The 21,441-nt window shown below is 38.9% G+C and overlaps 1 protein-coding gene across 2 annotated transcripts; it reads right to left on the bottom strand.

The window, feature by feature from the left end:
* Positions 1–324: 324 nt before the first annotated feature.
* Positions 325–19,533, bottom strand: LOC110454499 (alpha-(1,3)-fucosyltransferase C-like). Of its 2 annotated transcripts, none has more exons than XM_021504016.1 (2): positions 19,397–19,533; positions 325–3,879 (listed from the first exon to the last, which is right to left on the bottom strand). In XM_021504016.1, exons 1-2 carry the CDS (start codon positions 19,420–19,422, stop codon positions 2,790–2,792), a joined length of 1,116 nt encoding a protein of 371 aa, XP_021359691.1. In that variant the 5' UTR covers positions 19,423–19,533; the 3' UTR covers positions 325–2,789. The 2 variants fall into 2 exon arrangements, with proteins under 2 accessions (XP_021359691.1, XP_021359690.1); XM_021504015.1 differs by lacking the exon at positions 19,397–19,533 and adding an exon at positions 10,736–10,852.
* Positions 19,534–21,441: the final 1,908 nt, after the last annotated feature.

The raw sequence follows: 21,441 nt of genomic DNA, 5'->3' as shown, positions 1-21,441 counted from the left end.
AGCCAAAGGCTCATCTTCCACATGGTCCTCTTGTTAGTAAAATACATGTGTTAGATAAAATAACATATTTACGCAATCGATATATAAATAAACATGGTAATCTTGCTAGTAAAATACATGTGCTAGATAAAAGTTACATATATATTGATGCAATCGACATAATTTAAGATATCACAGTTATCTTAATTAAGTGTATCACAGAATGCATAAAGTTTCATGCAAAGGTATTTCATCAACAAAATGACGCATCTTATTTTACGATCGAACCTCGTTATCTCACCATCTTCAATAGCCTAGGGTTTATAATTTAAATTTGTACTATTCAACCTTAGCAGATTTAGCCTTGTGTTTAGACATATCTTACATACATGCTAATATAGCAAACAAGAAAAATTGACATAGTTATACGCTAATATAGCGTAATCTAAAATATTGATATAATTCAGAGAAGAAGTCTATTTAGAATGTAACAAGTTATTGCTATACAGTATTTAGTAAGTTTTCGTTTAACAGTGGTAAAATTGCCATTTTCTTTACTCAATCACCCAATTGCGAGTTTAAATTGCGGTTTTGTCCATACCTTAGTTAACGCTTTCATTTTACACAAAATGTTCACCTTTTAGCAAAAATAATTGCATCTAAGCACAATTATCGCAAAAATTATCTACTTTACCATCTGTATGGCACACGTTTTGTCGTCATTTAAACAACACATCAAGAAATTGTAATATTATGTAATGAAAGATATAATAATTTTGATAAAGCACATTTATTACAATAATAAATTATTTAACAATTAATATGGTACAGGTTTTCACAACTTGTGGAATCAACTCTTAAAATAAAATGCAGAAACCCTATTTCAATTAAAACTAGTTAATAAACGACATGGCATCACCAAACACAAAAGCGATATTTGTACAGATTTCCATACCATATTTCATCAATGATATTCAGTCTTCTTGTGCCCTTCAGTCTCCTGAAGATGAAGTTGATGATCTTGTTGAAGCATACATATCTGTTATAGTATCTCTGATAAAGAATATGCATATCTGCAGTCTAAGGTGATACATGTATGCCCAGTGGTAAAATGAAAATATCCAAATGGAAAAACAAAACTGCAGAAAGGCGGAGAGACGGTGGCGAAGTACAAATGTACTTAATTCACCGTTCACCATCAGATTTATAGGGAACAATACCAGCTAATAAGTTCACTTCTCATTCAATGCAAAAAGGCTTATAATACGGAAAGACTCGCAGAATGTGGTTAGGACCACAGACAGCATTTTTTTTAAAGGTTTTATCATCCTTCATTAGCTATCCTTCTCAAAAAGACTTTCCCCGAAGTGACATCAAACAATGGCTCTCCATATCAGGGACGATGCGAGAACTATTGAAACTGGTCCATCTGTTTTAAAACTAAGGGATATACTTTGATAGTTCAGTGAACATGGAGAAAACACTATTGCAAAATCGATGAAGAACATCGGTTGTATCCGTAAGTTTATAACTGCAGATGCATGCAAGACTTTGGTGCGTGCACTTGTTACTTCTCTGTTGGACTATGGTAATGCCCTGCTCTGTGATATATCTGACAAATTAACTGGTCGTTTATAGAGGATCCAGGACACCGCAGCACGTCTGGTTACTCGTACTCGAAAGAGAGGGCACATAACACAGTGCTATATCCATATCACAAGTTACACAATGTTGGTGTACGCATACAAGGCACTGAATGGAACAGCTCCCCAATACTTATCGGAGCTTGTCGCCCTGTATCAGCCGTCACAAACACTGAGGTCAGAGACAGAATCATTGTTGTGGTCCCACAATCTCGTACTGTGTGACTTGTGGAAACCGGTGTTTTGGAAGGGTTATGGCCATGTTATGAAATAGCTTACCATCTGCTTTCAGGAAGTCAAAACCTCTGGCTAAATTCACGAAAAAAAAACCCGACCTTTTTACGGCTGCATTTTACATGTAGTCTTTTTTGCGCGAACGTCATGTACTTACCACCTTATATAAATATATGTGCATATGGAAATACATATTGTTGCATTGTGTAAAATGGTGATTTGCATAAGTTTTTACCTTCTATATTTATACCAGTCACTGTAGGAATACTATTATATATGTGTTATAAAGCGCCTTCGAGTATTGTAATGTTCAAAGGCCGTTATATAAATGTCGTAAATTATTATTATTATTAACTCTAGCCCCGCCCCCATATTAACCCAACCCGCTGCAAGTGTAACACTGACCCACAAATAACACCTGTCCAACTATAAGCATGGTCATACTGTAATATTTGCCCAACTAAAGCCCCACCCTAGCACTAGCGCCGACCAAACTTCCAACCCGCCCCAAAGTTAACCTCTCCCCATACTTCACTCCGTCCAAAACCTAACCCATTTGCACGGGGAACCTCTCTATATAACAACGATCCAACTTCAACTTCAGCCCAACTGTAATATCTGCCCATCATAGCCCCGCCCCAGATCCCGGTCCATCCCAACTTTAACACCTGTCCAACCTTAACACCTGTCCAATTGTAATGTTTGTCTAATTATAACCCCGCCCTAGCTACAGGTCCGCCTAAACTTTAACCCCGCCTCAACTATAACCCAGCCGCAACTGTAATACCAGTCATACAGGATATCGTACCCAGCCTTGCGCAACATAACGATAAACATGACTTTAAGTAACTTGCAACGACAATTTGTGGTAACAGGATTGTGTTTTTTTATATTGTATTCCGCTACAGTGCAATATCGCTTTCTCATTAAATTTTATATTAAGTCTGCTACAGGTATACACGAACGCCGAGGTAATGCTTCCTGTCTTACCCACTCATCAATATGCTCATACAGTCGTTTATATTTCAGTGAAGGATTATGTAATCTCCTACATAACTCACAAAAACCCATCTTACTGTCTATCTGATCATTAGCCTTGTAGTACCGACGCCACTTGAAATATTTCATGACCGTAGGTTTGTCATCTGACAATCTTTTCAAAAAATTACCTAAATTGCTTGTTGATGAGAAGTTTCTAGTGTTTACGAAAGATCCCGGGGGGAGGAACATAGAATAGTCAGGAGCACCACGGGTAACAGGTATTGAATCTACGTTCCGTTCGAATACCCGGAAGCTCTTTTCCGTTATGTAGTCTGTGCATAGAGAATTTTCAAACGATGCATAGAATTTATACTTTCCGAGACACTCTTGCCATTGGCCTCTTGGGCAGTGAAGCTTCCCACATCGACCAAATGCATCAACATCAATAGTTTGTTTAAGTTTTTCTCCGTATTTGAGTCTTTGACTTGCAACTCCACAATGTGAAACTATCCATCCAATATTCCTAGTTTTATTGTTCCAATCAATTTTATGTATATCGTTTTTCTCTGCGTCTGTTCTCCGTGTAAAAGTACTATATGGATTAAAGATATCGGCATCTCGTCTGTAGCTTAGTGTCCAGTTGAATAACCGTTTCCATCTTTTGAAATTCGGAACTAAAGACGGCGGTTCCATATCATGAAAAACCCAAGTTTGACCCCTGTATTTCTTCAAAGGTGTACCAAGATATAGAGTAGGAGCATGGAACACAACTACGTCACTGTTCTTATATCTTGATGACGAAATCATTTCGCACCGATCCTTACACGTGTCGAACACGTGTTGGCTTATCCACGCTGGTCTGTTATAATAGGTGACTTGAATCACTGGTTTCGGTTTAGGAGGGGGCGGTGCTATAAACATACTCCCTATCGCACGTATATGAGGCTTCAAGTTCAACATACTTGTTCCTTGGTACAACACAGTGTATAGAGCTATCCCCATCATCAGAAACAGGCTGATCAGCATCGTCATCAGCTGGAACCTGAAAATACAAAAACACTATTACTCAAAGTGCTTTCCTGAAAGCTATAAAATGCATGGAGCAACAATTGTTTCAAAAATATCAGTTACATTTGTTTTATTTATTGTAGGCAATAATTTGTTATTTTGTTAAACAAAGAGTTGTTCACATGCATGTCTCTTAAACGTTGTTGACCGCAAACTTGGAGCCATTCAGAGCGTGCTAATTTGACGGTACCGGCAAGGTGCGAATCAAATAGGACATAGAATCACAGCCATATCATGACTCTTTGTGAGAAAGAGTGTCGATTTCGTTATTAAGATGAATGTGAAAACGCCGGTAGTGAAGTGCGATAATTCTACACTTTATTGGATAGACCTGGTATTAGTTTTGATATAGTTTTTGCGATACCGCTAGTATAAATAGGGATATTGATAGGATGTTTCCCCACTTTAAGGGTATGCCAGGAATATCTTAACCCTGGGCGTAAAAATCGTAAATGTGTAGTTAGCGACTTCGCTGTGAAATAAAGGATGTAACGGGATGAGCGAATTGCCGACTCTGATAAGGATATGAGAAACAAGCTGAGTAACACTATATACAACTTTATATAAGAACATATAAAACCACGGTTCACATAAAAATATCTCTCTCTCTCTCTCTCTCTCTCTCTCTCTCTCTCTCTCTCTCAGTCAAATGTGGGCGGAGCGCAAGAGAATCTGTGAGGTGGCATAGCATGAGTCGCGACACAGACTACAGGTTAGTGACTGTTTGGAATGTGTCAAGTATAACACTCTCTATACGATCTAACCGGCAATGACCTTATACTTTATACTTTTATACTTTACTATTCCTATTTCAATTATACTCCACAAATAAGTAACTTTACCTACTTTTCTATAAATGGTATTCTTCTACGGACATAGGAGTTTTAAGTTGAGCAGGTTTGTTTGTTGTTGTTTGTTGTAAGATTTGTTCAATCTGTCTTGTTTTACAGTTTCCATCTTATACATTGAATTACACATATACTAGCTATCTGTTTCCATATAAAACAATAATAACTTAACAGTTTTGGCGACTGTGACCTGTGCATATATTTGCACATGGACTTTTGGTCAATGTCTGCCAATATCTGTGTGATTTGATAGCTATATAGCTTATATACATTGTAAAATGTTATAAAAATAAATAATACCTGTGGAAGTGTTTTTTGTGTGATGTGAGAAGTGTGAATGTATTTGTATTTCAGTTATGTTAATTAAGAAGGAGTTACATCCCTTTAATTTTTGTCTGTTTATAATTTTCATTTCAAAATTGATGTTTTAATTAAATCAAATAAAAATAATAGAATCCATTAATTTAGCCACCGCTGGAGAGAATTTATATAGGCTTTGCCTGTTATTCCATCCAGTTGAAATGCAATGAAATAACACTCTCAGACAGGCTATGGTAAAAAAGTTGATTCTGATTTAGTTTACTGAAAATATCAATCATAATTACTTGTGTCTGACTGTTTTGTCGCACTCTCTAGAAGTTACACTGGTAGAGGATAGTACCATTGCCAAGTTGGTCGTGATATACAAGTCCATATTTGGTAGACATGTCGTGACAAAGCAGCTGATATCCGATAACAAGCCAGAGTATTTTTCAGAAAACATTCCGGCAATTATCCAAAGAGTACGGATCACAGTATGTTACTAGCAATCCCTGATACCCTCAAGGTCATGGAGAGTCGGAAAAAGCCGAATCGACTGTGAAGAGTCTTCGAAACAAGTCTAAAGACCTTTATTATTACAATTACTACCCCATCAAAGAAATCCAGTGGAACAGGGTCAAAGCCTGACAGTCTGATGAACCAGAAGCTACAAACTACCCTCCCACATAATATTATATCTGTCAGTTATTATTGAAACAATTAGGAACGGATTGGAGTATGTTCCGATAATAGGACATGCCATTGAAGTGTAAGCATGTCTAGAAAAGTATCTAAAACAAAACCCACTTTTGGCCCTATGTATGGTTAAGAACTCGTATTTCGGGTACAATTAATGATAATACACAGTTTAAATGTTGACACTACGAAGGGTACACATTGGAGGCATCCTCCATACTCCAAGGGGTTACGCTCGCTTTCGCTCTCTGCATTCCTGGAATATGTCATAACAAAATTGAAGGCACGGGGGCAGGTAACGAAAAACATCCTGACCAATCACTAGGTTGACAACTCCCGTTGAAAGATTACGAAGAAGCCGACACCCGACTTCAAAGCCAGTCGGTTTTACCTTTACGCGACCGACATATTCTTTTGATGTACATCAAAGGATTAAACTAGCCTTTTTGTCTCATCCACAAGTTGGCGCACACTGAGTTTCGATATGGCTATGACATATATTCCAGGGGTGCAGAGAGCGAAAGTGAACTAACCCCTTGAGTATGGAGGATGACCTTGAATAATAAGGGCACATTTGACCAAAGTATCGGGTTGACTCCAACGCCGGAGGGATAGGTAACGATCATGAACATGCCCCAACGTTCAACCTGCCAATGGCGGATCTCGTAGTCCTACCTAACGTTTTAAAGAGATTCCGACACTATCTGGAAAAAAATCGAAACTAGCTTAAAAGAGAAACTTTGAGATGTGGTATTTTGATTCGTGTCTCATCAAATCTAAATCAGATAAAATAACCTGTGCTCCATTGTTAAGTTTCAAATGTTTATTTTCCCCAATAGATAAGATGTGACTTTTTGTTTAGTTTATATGTAATTAACTGTAGTTTTATTTTGTATTTACTAAAGAGTGAACTAAATTACATTTTATAGTTATGATATTTCCAACGTTATCCAGTCCCAAGTTGAGATTGTTTTTAGTCTAAAGGAAATTTAGATTTATGCATTAATTGTCCCTGCAAAATTGATACTGTTTCAATTAAAATCCCTTAGGGTCCTACTGAGTGGTCAATGATACTTAGGAACCCACTGAGTGATCAAGTAAACTTAGGGTCCTACTGATTGGTCTAGTATATTTAAGGATCTACTGATTGGTTAAGTACACTTAGGGTCCTACTGATTGGTCAAGTACACTAAAGGTCCCACTGAGCGATCGAGCACCTTAGGGTCCTACTGAGTGATCAAGTACACGAAGGATCCTACTTAGTGGTCAGGTACACTTAGGGTCCTACTGATTGGTTTAGTATATTTAAGGACCTACTGATTGGTCAAGTACACTGAGGGTTCTACTGATTGGTTAGGTACAATAAGGGTTCTACTGAGTCATCAAAAACTTTAAGGGTCCTACTAAGTAATCAAGTACAAGAAGGGTCCTACTTAGTATTTCCAGTACACTTAGGGTCCTACTGATTGGTTAAGTACATTAAGGATCCTACTGAGTGTTCAAGTACACTAAGGGTCCGACTGACTGATCAAGTACAAGAAGGGTCCTACTTAGTATTTCCAGTACACTTAGGGTCCTACTGAGTGGTCAAGTACACTTTGGGTCCCACTGAGTGGTTAAGTAAACTAAGGATCCTACTGAGTCATACAGTACACTTAGGGTCCTACTGAGTGGTCAAGTACACTTAGGGTCCCACTTAGTGGTCAAGTACATTTAGGATCATACTGAGTGGTCAAGTATACTTAGGGACCTACTGAATGGTCAATAAACTAAGGATCCGACTGAGTGGTGAAGTACACTAAGGGTCCTAGTGAGTGGTTAAGTAAACTAAGGATCTTACTGAGTGGTGAAGTACACTTAGGGTCCTACTGAGTGGTCAAGTATACTAAGGGTCTTACTGAGTGGTGAAGTACACTTATGGTTCCTGTAGATGTCAGGTATACAATGTACGAAGGTTCTTAAAGCGAGGGGTCAGAGATACTAAGGTTCTTAGTATGTGTCAGATAAACACAGTACTAAGGACCCTATAGTGAGGGGTCAATGGTTTATTTAGAGTTCAAGTAAGTCGTCAGGTAAACTAAGGATCCTACTGAGTGGTCAAGTACACTTAGGGTCCTACTGAGTGGTTAAGTATACTTAGGGTCCTACTGAGCGATCAAGTACACTAAGGGTCCTACTGAGTGGTCAAGTACACTTTGGGTCCTACTGAGTGATTAAGTGAACTAAGGGTCCTACTGAGTGGTGAAGTACATTTAGGGTCCTACTGAGTTATCAAGTACAAGAAGGGTCCTACTTAGTATTTCCAGTACACTTAGGGTCCTACTGAGTGATCAAGTACACTTAGGGTCCTACTGAGTGGTCAAGTACACTTTGGGTCCTACTGAGTGGTTAAGTACACTTTGGTTTGTACTGAGTGATCAAGTACACTAAGGGTCCTACTGAGTGGTCAAGTACACTTTGGGTCCTACTGAGTGGTTAAGTAAACTAAGGATCCTACTGAGTCATACAGTACACTTAGGGTCCTACTGAGTGGTCAAGTACACTTAGGGTCACACTTAGTGGTCAAGTACATTTAGGATCATACTGAGTGGTCAAGTATACTTAGGAACCTACTGAATGGTCAATAAACTAAGGATCCGACTGAGTGGTGAAGTACACTTAGGGTCCTAGTGAGTGGTTAAGTAAACTAAGGATCTTACTGAGTGGTGAAGTACACTTAGGGTCCTACTGAGTGATTAAGTGAACTAAGGATCCTACTGAGTAATACAGTACACTTAGGGTCCTACTGAGTGGTCAAGTACACTTAGGGTCCCACTTAGTGGTCAAGTACATTTAGGATCATACTGAGTGGTCATGTATACTTAGGGACCTACTGAATGGTCAAATAAACTAAGGATCCTACTGAGTAATACAGTACACTTAGGGTCCTACTGAGTGGTCAAGTACACTTAGGGTCCTACTGAGTGGTTAAGTACACTAAGGGTCCTACTTACTGATCAAGTACAAGAAGGGTCCTACTTAGTATTTCTAGTACACTTAGGGTCCTACTGAGTGGTCAAGTACACTTTGGGTCCTACTTAGTGGTCAAGTACATTTAGGATCATACTGAGTGGTCAAGTACACTTTGGGTCCTACTGAGTGGTTAAGTAAACTAAGGATCCTACTGAGTGATACAGTACACTTAGGGTCCTACTGAGTGGTCAAGTACACTTTGGGTCCTACTTAGTGGTCAAGTACATTTAGGATCATACTGAGTGGTCAAGTATACTTAGGGACCTACTGAATGGTCAAATAAAATAAGGATCCGACTGAGTGGTGAAGTACACTAAGGGGCCTACTGAGTGGTTAAGTAAACTAAGGATCTAACTGAGTGGTCAAGTACACTTAGGGACCTACTGAGTGGTTAAGTAAACTTAGGATCTAACTGAGTGGTCAAGTACACTCAGGATTCCTGTAGATTTCATGTATACACTGAACTAAGGACCCTATAGTGGAGGGTCAATGGTATACTTAGAGTTCCAGTATGTAGTCAATTATACTGAGAATCCTACTGAGTGGTAAAGTATACTAAGGGTCTTACTGAGTGGTGAAGTACACTTATGGTTCCTGTAGATGTCAGGTATACAATGTAATAAGGTTCTTAAAGCGAGGGGTCAAAGATACTAAGGTTCTTAGTATGTGTCAGATAAACACAGTACTAAGGACCCTATAGTGAGGGGTCAATGGTTTATTTAGAGTTCCAGTAAGTGGTCAGGTAAACTAAGGATCCTGCTGAGTGGCCATGTATACTTGTGGTCCGACTGAGTGGTTAAGTATACTTAGGGTCCTACTGAGTGGTCAAGTATGTTTTGGGTCCCACTGAGTGGTCAAGTACACTCAGGATTCCTGTAGATTTCATGTATACACTGAACTAAGGACCCTATAGTGGAGGGTCAATGGTATACTTAGAGTTCCAGTATGTAGTCAATTATACTGAGAATCCTACTGAGTGGTCAAGTATGCTTAGGGTCCTACTGAGTGGTCAAGTATACGTAGGGTTCCTGTGGATGTCAGGTATACAATGTACTACGAAACCTATAGCGAAGGGTTGGGGATACTTAGGTTCCTAGTGGGTGTCAGGTAAACACTGTACTAAGGACCCTATAGTGAGGGGTCAAGGTTATACTTAGGATTCCAGTAAGTTGTCAGTTACACTGAGGATCCAACAAGGGTGACCCTTTAAATCAATTATGACATTTTGATATTATTCTTACCTATTCTCTACATGTACTTCCTATGACCTTAGCTATTGTTCGTATGTTTAACCACTCACTAGGTTATCCCTGGAAGAAGGGCGTAAGAATTGTATCTGCTGCCCCATTGCATGATAGTAAGAAACGATTAAATATGGGATCTTATCTTTTCTCTTCTTTTTAAACAACTATCTTCTTCCTAATGTCTTCCTTGACAATGCCTCATTTTTAGCCTTTAGTTGAGCGTTCGCCCCTGTGAGGAAGGCTTTGGGTTCTGTCCCCTGGTCGAGACATACCAGAGTCTGTAAAAATGGTAGTTTCTACGCCAGTTGTCAGTATAATGTGACTGGGTCGGGTGTCCTGCTGGGTGTCATCGGCAGTATGTTTCAGTGAGGTAGCACTATAAAGTCGGCATCCGTTCCGTGCTATCACAAGGAGACAAACACGAACATATCGCAGCCTCCAAAAACACACACGCATAAACTACACGCATGCATCTTGCACACAGGGGAGGCCGTTCTTAAATGACCATAGCTGTTGATAGGACGTTAAACAAACCAAGTATCTGTATACTCCACAGAGACCAACATGGATCATTTTGTGACAGGGATTGATTAATGCTAACGGAATGCATTATTGAATTTGATATACAGTTTGGTGTGGCACCAATGGAATGTCCTTAATGAGGAAGTATAACCACTCCCACAACTTAAAAATCAATAACAAACAAACAAACCAACAAAGAAACTCGTACCTGCTTGAACTTGATTTTGACGCCATCGTTTAAGTGTAGAGATGTGTCGTTCAGTTCCTGCCACCGGAAATTTTCTCTGTCTGTAGGAGATGCATTACTCCTCATACAGACGTACACTAAAACATATTCTACCACGTCTGTGATATAACGACGGTTTTCATTGGTTAAAAAGAGTGCATTATTGAGCGATATACCGCCCCGTATTTTATCATGAATTAACAAAAATAGCATAACTGTCAGGCGGGATCAAAATATTTGACAGGCCTGCCATTCAAAAATTTACACGGATCTATAGAGGTCCGTGCAGTGAAAATGGTTTATTAATTATTGACATGTAAAATGTACAGGTCTGAAGACAAAATGGTAAATTGTTAATTACTTCTGTTTTTACTTCACTGGGTAGTGCCGTACATTTCACGATGTGGGCAGTGTGTGTATGTACTATCAAGCGTTGATTTCATGTTTTGACGAACGATGTCGATAGCGTGCCAATGTGTGATTGATTGAAATAAATATCGTATCTGACGTCACACGTGTTCAGTTGTTTCTGGTCTGCAATACGTCGTCTGCTTTCAAAAAAACAAAGTGATGTCGAGCATTCGTCTACAGTGTACATACCGTGTGTGAAGAATAATGTTGCAAAAAGTAGCATCGGTCTGAACATGTACAGTGGTTGCAAAACACAATTGTACGGTGAAGTCGGTGAAGGTGAAGGTCGCGTCATGATCAGCCGGTCAGCGACTTTCCATCACATTATGGCTACCAACTAAATATGCCAGCTCATGTCAGGCCTATTGTACGATGTTGTATCACTGGCACTTCCAAGAAAATCCGCTTGATATCGGTACGATGATGATGGTTTTAGAAGTAAACGCAATCCGGGAATCCCAACCCTACGCACTGAGAAATGTTGGCGCGACATTGATCAAGTTAAAACGAAGCAACACGATCACGTGATAAATCTTGCACGCGCAAAAGCACAGCGTCTAATTTGCATATCGAATTATCTAGGTCATGTCGACTTATAAGACAGCAAAACTTTACAATTAATTACATTTGACGTGGTAGAATAAAAATAATCAACTTATGTGCGTGCATTATGGGGGAATATATAACTCGGGATTCGAAAATGTCTTAAGTATTATCAGCAGGACACAGAAAATAGAAAATGACACAATGTTAATAATATTTTTAAAAAATGCGTTTAACACATTTTTGGAGGTTTCGGATAATAGATTAACACCGTATGCGTGTATTATTCGGGAAATGTTTGACTTTGGAGAGCCCTTTATTTAATGAGGTTCATTGGGACTGACTGTCCTGTAACAAGTATATGAATATATGATCTTTCTACTACGATGGCCGATATGGGCCGGCAAAAATCTGCCCGGCAATTTTCTCAGAGAAAAATATGTCCGGTAGAAACGTATCATGACTTTATATAAATCTGCCCGGCAGTTTCCCAGAGAAAAATATGTCCGGCAGAAACGTATCATGACTTTATATAAATCTGCCCGGCAGTTTTCTCAGAGAAAAATATGTCCGGCAGAAATGTATCTTGACTTGATACAAATCTGCTCGGCAGTTTTTTTGGTGAAAAAGATGTCCGACAGAAAGGTACTTTGCAATATATCTACCAGATAAAAGGGTTAGCACAGGAGTGTTATCTCAGGAAACTAAATAGAACACGAAACATTATCCCGAAATTAATTACTTTTACCTTTATGCGGTCTTAGTAAATGGCAGCGGACACCATTATAACTCACGTGTGAAACAAAGCCCAGCAACATAACTAAAAATATGTTTCAACTAATTAGCATGTATCATTTAAGCAGTATTATCATCTGCAATATGTGCATGCCATTGAAATTTATTTTTGTTTGATGTACTTTGTGTGTCTTTTACATTAATCATAAAGACTAGATATCAGAAACAACTCGTTTAGTTTCAGAACTATTGAAATTTGGAATGGTCTGCCGGAATATTTCATAAATTCAACAACTATAAGAGACTTCGAAATCAATTTAGACGAACATTGGCAAAATCTAGAGCTTAGATACAATAATTTGGCTAGTTACAGACAGGTATCAGGAAGCGACAAATCATATTATTTATATGTACAATTATAAGATGTGGATATAGAGGCAGTCAGTGCCTGTGTCCAGTACTCATCCTATTAAAATGAAGAAAATAATCTGATAATCGTACCTAATGTATAGAAATAAGCACATCCTAAGTTCTCCCAGTAATATTGATAATTTCTCTTTGAAAGGCATTTATTCTGAAAACTGATTATGAAGACAGAGAGAATGAGATTAAATTCCCGCTAGTGGGTGATGGCGAATTTACTCTTAATGATTTGCGTTATTATTGTTTTAAAATCAATTCATTCCTCCCATTGCTTCGACATCGGGCATCAACCGGGCAGTAAATCTTGTGAGAAATATTAACATTATTACAATGTTACCCCTTATACAATATGCATTTACACTTTATTATCTTTACTTTAACCCGTACTGAGCTCTGAAAACTGTAGTTGTTCTGTTTATTCTAATCCCCATTTTCAGAGGGATTATTTCCAAGGGCTACTTTTCATACTTTTCAGGACACATTTTTCACTAAGAAAACTGCCGGGCAGATTTATATCAAGTCATGATACGTTTCTGCCAGACATGTTTTTCTCTGAGAAAACTGCCGGGCAGATTTATATCAAGTCATGATACGTTTCTGCCGGACACATTTCTTTCTCAGAAAACTGCCGGGTAGATTTATATCAAGTCAAAATACATTTCTGCCGGACATATTGTTCTCTGAGAAAAATGCCGGGCAGATTTATTTAAAGTCATGATACATTTCTGCCGGCCCATATCGGCCATCGTATTCTACACCAACACGTATGTGTCGAAAATATAGGTCACACAAACACGTGTCCTTTGATTCGGGTGATCGTTTTATAAACACAGTACATATCATTTACTTAAACACAGGCCACATACAATCTATTTTTACATATAAACGGAATCCAAACAAACATTTAATTATCTTAAAACCCCTAAACAATAGGCAAGTTAAAATCAAATTGTAAAATTTAAATATCAAAATGTTCTGTATGATTATGATCAGCCCTTTACAACTTAAGCATGACCCGTACTACAAAAGAGCACAGAACACGAGTTCAGCCGTACATGCTAGCCACATCGGTGTATCAATACAAGGGTCGACATATTCAGGATCTCAAGGTGTTAATTGGTGTTGGTGTCCGTCGCTCCTACCCGCTCTGTCTCTAAATTACTCTAAACACCTTAGTTTAGGTCCAAATATAGATGTAACAAATTACCAGGTCCCTGTGGAAGCACCATTATCGATCAGTCATATTTTTTAATAATAGATAAGCTACACCAATTAGCCATAAAAGGAGCGGTTTTCTGTATTAAAATACGTTCTCGCGTATTCTCCGGGAAAATAAGAACAGAAGAGAGTAGAAATCTATTCAGGGGGGCAAAAATCATTTCTATGTTTTTCTTACAATGCAGTTCTAGGGATAATTTCAGGGGAGTGAATCCTCGAATTTCTATATTACTGCAATCAACTGTAGCATGCACAGAGTCTTTGTTTTTCAGTATAAACTGTAATTTTAAAAAAATGTTTTCTGAAAAAAAAAGTTAGGTGAAATCAGCCAGGAGAAGTTGTTATGAAAATCAGGGGGTGTAACTGGTAACTGTTAGTTAAGGAACACTAAAAGATACTTCTTTAATGTTTTGTCGCAAACAGGAGCACAGGAATCCTTAATACAGATGGAATGAAAAATAATTTTCAGATGTTCCGTTTATTTACTACTCTCAATGTCCGTCTCTGGCTCCGTGCTAGGTCTGCATCAAAATGAGAAATGTCTATTTATCCTTCAATCCCATGTTCCAAATTAGCCGGGGTGTGAATCTCTGTTCTGGTCAACACGAACTATGTCAGTCAATTGTAGCTATCTCTAATTACAAGTTTGTGCAGATGTAGGCAGTTGAGTTTCTGTATCCATAATCCACTTAACTCCATACACTAATATTAACAGAGAGATGGATTTCTGTTCAGTATGTCGGGAACTGTTTTTTTACTGGGGGTCACTGTCCGTTAGTTGATTGCCCAATAGCCAGGCACTTATAAACGGTAAATTTAAAGATACTAACTCTCCCACCAACACAATACCTTCGCTATACTTCCCGGCTGGTGAGCCATTGAGGTCACTGTCTATCCATTGATGGCCCCATAGCCAGACCCAACTACTTATAATTATTTTCCATTGTTAGTTCATACAGCATTTGACAAGCTGTACTACGGTACTTTACATGCCCCTAGTATCAGTTATCTATTTATCATATTATATCAGCATATTTTATTTACGTGCGGCAAGGCATATTTTGTTACACCGGGCCTGATTGGTTCGTCAAATTGATCAATACTTATACATTACATTACTTTTGTACACTTGTTAAGCCACCAAATGCAAGACAAGTTAGATGTATACCGAAATTCCAATACAAAATATCACATTTCAAAATAAAAACAAGCAGTATTACATGCATGGTAAGAAGTAGAATCCATCAATATATCGCCTGTACATAACATTTATCAAGCACACAATACACATAATGTAATTATACAATATAGCAGTGTATATTAAAAATAGTCAAATATAAAGAATAGTCAAGTTAAGCAATACTTGTACATTATATCATTTATTAAATATCAACTTCAAATTCCAATACAAAGTTAGAATAACAGTGTTGTGGATATGGCTAATACTGGTGATATAATGAAGTAAATATGAAATAAAATGTAACACTTATAACATATAGTAGCAATTCCGGAATAACTGCCCGTCATCCGGGTTCTCTTGTGTAAAATGTTAGTTTGTACACTCGTGGAACATGGACTGCAGTACGTAGCAATCCACCCCTGTTTTAACTTATTTTATATTTTAACCTGAAACGTAACTGTCTACAAATTAAATACCATATAAACGATGTATCGCTACCTATTTATTTCACTTTACTACTGCCAGCCCAGTAGCCATGCACCTATTAGAACACCGTTTAAACAACCTGCACTGACGAGCACGCTGCACAGAGTACTCGAACGAGGGCGTTGCCGTATTTACATATAGATTAGAGTTCGATTAACGATTACGATTCTGAACATATAAACAACTGACGAAGCCCAGAGAGGTATAGTTGATAAACTTATTCTAGGCAAAACCGAGAGCAAGTTTGTTACGATTGAAAACCTCAAGCGCCCTACTCACTAGTCAAGGGAACTGCATATGTCTTACGAGACGAGAAATAGGTCAAGAAAAGATTACAAAGCTCGGAGTTAAAGCTCATTCTCGACAGCACTTAATGATGGTGAAAATATGAGAAAGTCAGTCTCAAAAACGACGGGCAATGCCCTAGAGATCGAAGACGTCTTACGACGGACACATTCAAGCGTCCTTGACGGCAAATGCATAGCTGATGCGAATGGCGTAGTTTGATTGTTGCAGGAGTAAATAGAGAAGGAGAAAGCGAAATGATATCTCAGAGACAGAGAGCGGGAGATGGACACCTTCAGAAAGGAGCTCTGCTCGCTCGGGAAAGAAGAGGATTCAAGAGAGAAGCGGAGATTTTTAGGTGACAGAACCAGGAGAAAAAGAAAACAAAGCGAAGCCGAAAACAGGTGAGCCGTTCAAAGTGAACTCGATCATACCAAGCTCATAAGGATGGACGATATGATAGATAGAGCGGACAGGAGGCTAAATAACTTAATAAAGAGAAGGGGCAAATACACAGAAAGAGAAAATTCAAGTTCGGATGATCCCGACCTGTACTGTGAGAGTATAGACACTAGACATAGATCTAAAAAGGCCTCAAAATCAGGATTGAGCTTCTACTACGGAAGACATGGCCGGCAGAGCAACATTGTTAATGACAATCACTTACTATTACAATATTTAAGAATGCAAGGCCCTGTTGGCATGGTAAGCTGCGTGGTTAAGAAAGATCAACCAATACTGGCCAAGCATGTGTTAAAACAAGATTCGAAAGCAAAACGTTCAAGTAAAAAAGACTACAAGTGTCAGAATGTGAGTGACAGCGGACGAGTGTGGTTCTGCGTTATGTACCGAAAGAACAAATGTTCCGAGTCGTGACACCACGAGGAAGAGATAAAAGGAATGAAGAGGCGTTTGCTGCACATATGTGCCACATGCTGGGAAAAAGATAATGTGAAGTGGATGCACCCAGAGTGTATGTCTGTGTGTCCCAATTTTATTATGACTAGGGAACACGATAAAGAACGAGGTTAAAACAGAGGAATGTTTTATACCAAGTTTTGTTTCATATCTGAGGCATATTGTCATGTAGACTCTCATCGTGAGGGTATAACTTTAAGCACTTAGAGTAAAGCAAATGGATAGCTTCAGTGCTCTTAACAAGCACGAGGTTATTGAAGATTTGAATGTAAGTAGGTCTAAGTTTAGGTCACCGGGTGTAGAGAACAGAGTTTTAGAAGGACCCACTTTCAGGGTGCTAGATTCCAGTGAACTTTGGTATACATGTGCAGTTTTTTAAGGGACAGATTGGGAGAATTGAAAGATGTACACATTTGTGACCTATGTTAAGGATGATTTTCCCATAAGCATAATACGTGAACCCAGTAGGAGATGGGGTCAGATCCCTAGGAATCATAGGGGGGCTCGGGAATATAACAGGGAATTGCTTCATATAATATAGTCGGTCCTTTCAAGAAAAATCAATTTCACAGAGTTTTATAAAAAGGTCTTATGTTCAATTACCATGTTGAAGACGTGATATGAATAAAATTGAAACCAATATACATAAGACAAACCATTATTTTACATGTTCAAATTTTAATTGTACAGTTCAATATATAAAGCTAGAGAATAGATTGGGAAGCATTGAGGGAGAAATGAAGACCATCAAGGCCCTGATCTCCACCCCTGCTAGCTTTAATATAGACACCTGTTCCTTTATATGTTTACAACAAGAGGCCCAGAGGGCCTGTATCGCTCAACTGGATATCTAAATAATCATGGCAAAATATTCTCAAATAAGATCAAGGGAATGGGCCAGACCCCGAGGCCAATCAATGTAGCATACCTTTATCAGATGTTTCATGTCCAGCAATTTTATGTATGGTTATGCGGTCGGGATTTCAACTGTTTCCAAGCTGTGACTCATAAACTAGGTATCTAGGGGCTCGGCTAGACCCCAGGGTCTATTATAATACCATGACTGCGTTCGTCTCTTTATGCCCAGCAATTGTAAATATAGTTTTGGGGTGTGGATCACAACCAATTTAAAGTAGTCGGGTGGTACACTGGATAGCGCACTTGCCTTTTACCAAGGCGGCCGGGGTTCAATTCTCCGATCGGGCGTGAAAAGGAATGGGGTCACCTGCCCGACCACGTGGGTTTTCTCTGGGTACTCCGGTTTCCTCCAACACTAAGACCAACCGCGCGCTAACATCCGGGCCAACAAGAGTGATTAATAGAAGTTGACATAACTTGTTTTAATAATTGTTGTAAAATAAATAAAGTTTATATTGTTTTATGCCCAACAATTGTATATATAATTTTGGGGTTGGGATCTTAGCCGTTTCGAAGTGATGACCAAGGGGTTAAGACTCCAAGGGTGGGGCAGACCCCGGGGCCATCCTGGAAGCAGATGTGCATTCGTCTCTTTATACTCAGCAATTGTATGTATGGTTATTGGGTGGGGATTTCAACTGTTTCCAAGCTGTGACTCAGAAACTAGGTCCCTAGGGGATTGGTCAGACCCCATGGTCTATTCTAATATCATGACTGCGTTCGTCTCTTTATGCCAAGCAATTGTATATATAGTTTAGGGGTGGGGATCAAAACCATTTCAAAGTTATGACCCTGGGGTTAAGTCTGCAAGGGTGGGACAGACCCCGGGGTCAATTATAATATCATGACTGCATTCGTCTCTTTATGCCCAACAGTTGTATATATAGTTTTGGAGTGGGGATCTCAACCATTTCAAAGTTATGACCCAGGGACTATGTCTCCAAGGGTGGGGCCAGACTCCAGAGCTCCAAGTAATAAATTAGTTTTGGCCCCACCCCTTAGCCCGGGGGGCCAGTCCTACCATTTGTACAATTTTGAATCCGTAGCTTCCATGAATGCTTCCAAGCAAATATGATTGATATCCAGTGCATAGTTCTACAGAAGAAGTCGTTTATAGCAATATAGCCAAATCACCCCTTTTTGGCCCCGCCCCTCAGCCCCTGGGGGTCAGTCCAACCATTTGTACAATTTTTAATCCCCACAATCTAGGGATGTTTCCAGTCAAATATGGTTGATATCCATCTTTTAGTTCTAGAGAAGAAATAGCTAACAGCAATACAGCCAAATAACCCATTTTGGCCCCCCAAAAACACACATGCATACACTACATGCATCTTACACATAGTGGAGGCCGTCCTTAAATGACCATACCTGTTGATAGGACGTTAAACAATGCTAAACCAAACCAAGTATCTATCTATATGTTATACACCACAGAGACCAAAATGGCTTTAATGTGGAAGTATAACTATTCCCACTCCCTAAAGATCAATAACAAACATACAAACCAACAAAGAAACTCTTACCTGCTTGAACTTGATTTTGACGCCATCGTTTAAGTGCAGAGATGTGTCGTTCAGTTCCTGCCACCGGAAATGTGCGCTGTTTGTAGGAGATGCATTACTACTCATACAGACGTACACTAAAACATAACAACCACATGTTACACGCTATACCGGTATATAGACGCCGTTTCCTATCTGATTTTCCGCTTGACCTGAGGCCGTGGTGGCCTGGCCGAGTGGTTAGCGTACTTGTAATTGGGTCGTTTTCGTTTAAACGGCCAAACCAGTCGGACCATAGTTATTCGTTTATTAAATAAGGACCTAGAAATATGATGCTGCTTTCAGGCGAGCCTTGACAAAGCCTTGCAGGGCCTGAATAAACATTTGCATGTCCGTTAGGATTTATACCCGAAATAGCTACATGTATAAATGGTCAAACCNGGGGGGGGTGTTCTAAAATCAAGCACTTGTCTTTAATCAAAATCAGATTGGCTATTTGGTTTAACACGGTGACCACATGTATTTTAGCAAATCTGGACGCCGATTACCTATAGGGTACTACACTTAGCCAGTATATCTGCTAGTATTATTAGCAGGACACAGAAAATAGAAAATGACATAATGTTAATAATAATTATAAAAAATGCGTTTAACACATTTTTGGAAGTTTCGGATAATAGATTTACACCGTATGCCTGTATTATTCGGGAAAAGTTTGACTTTGGAGGGCCCTATATTTAAATGAGGTGCATTGGGACTGACTGTCCTGTAACATCTATATGAATATATTATCTTTGAGCCGGGTGATCGTTTTATATACACGATACATACCATTTACTTAAACACAGTCCACATACAATCTAATTTTACATATCATTAAAATCCAAACACACATTTAATTATTTGAAAAGCCCTACACAATAGGCAGGTTTAATCAAATTGTAAAATTTAACTATCAAAATGTTCTGTATGATTATGACCAGCCCTTTACAACTTGAGCATGACCCGGACTACAAAAGAGCACAGAGGACGAGTTCAGCCGTATATGCTAGCCACACCGGTGTAGCAATACAAGGGTCGACATATTCAGTTAATTGGTGTTGGTGTCCGTCGCTCCTACCCGCTCTGTATGCGGTATAGGTATGGTGGCTGATTTCGTTCATCTCGCGTTTTACGAATTGACGCCTTAATTTTGTCACGTTGTCGGGGTAATTTTGTCGCGTTGTCGAATTATCGCGAATAATGTAGCATAGTGGAATTGATTTTAAAAACACAATCAAAACACTTTGCAGAACAACTCTTATGGCCAAAATAAGGTACGAACTTACCTTGCTCCTTTAAGCAAATCATTGCAAATGGAAGACAGAATATATACAATCGGAACGTGATTACGCGACTATGCATCAATACGACAACGCGGACAACGCAACAGACACGTTGACGGGGTGCTTTTGTCGCGTTATCGCACTGTCGGGTTAATTTTGTCGCCTTGTCGCTCCCGATAATGTGAAAATGCTATATAGCCGAAATCAGCCACCATACGTGTCTTACGAGATATGCGATGTTGTATTGGGTGTGTATTACAGGATAGGTGATGCTACTGGGATCTGTGCCACATGATAGAGGATTTTTCATAACAAAATATTTTATTAAATCAATCAGATTTAATAGGAATTGGGCAACAGGCAAAGCCTATACAAGCCCTCTCCTAGGAGGTAAATCTCGAACAATAGCAATATAATGAACTATGAATATTTACATAATGAACATGCTTTAGGAACATAATAATTAGATCAGTGCCAATGATGATAAGAAACACCATACATACACACATGCATGCACACATACATGTACACACATACATACACTCATACATACATACATGCATGCGTGCACGCACACACACACACACACACACACACACACACACACACACATACATACATACATACATACATACATACATACATACATACATACATACATACATACAAACAAACATGCATGCATACATACATACATGCATGCGTGCATACATACACATATACATACATACATATATACAT

Source organism: Mizuhopecten yessoensis, unplaced genomic scaffold (assembly GCF_002113885.1).
Source record: "Mizuhopecten yessoensis strain PY_sf001 unplaced genomic scaffold, ASM211388v2 scaffold7903, whole genome shotgun sequence".
Classification (NCBI taxonomy): Eukaryota; Metazoa; Mollusca; class Bivalvia; order Pectinida; family Pectinidae; genus Mizuhopecten; species Mizuhopecten yessoensis.
This window is presented reverse-complemented; position numbering and strand designations above follow the sequence as displayed.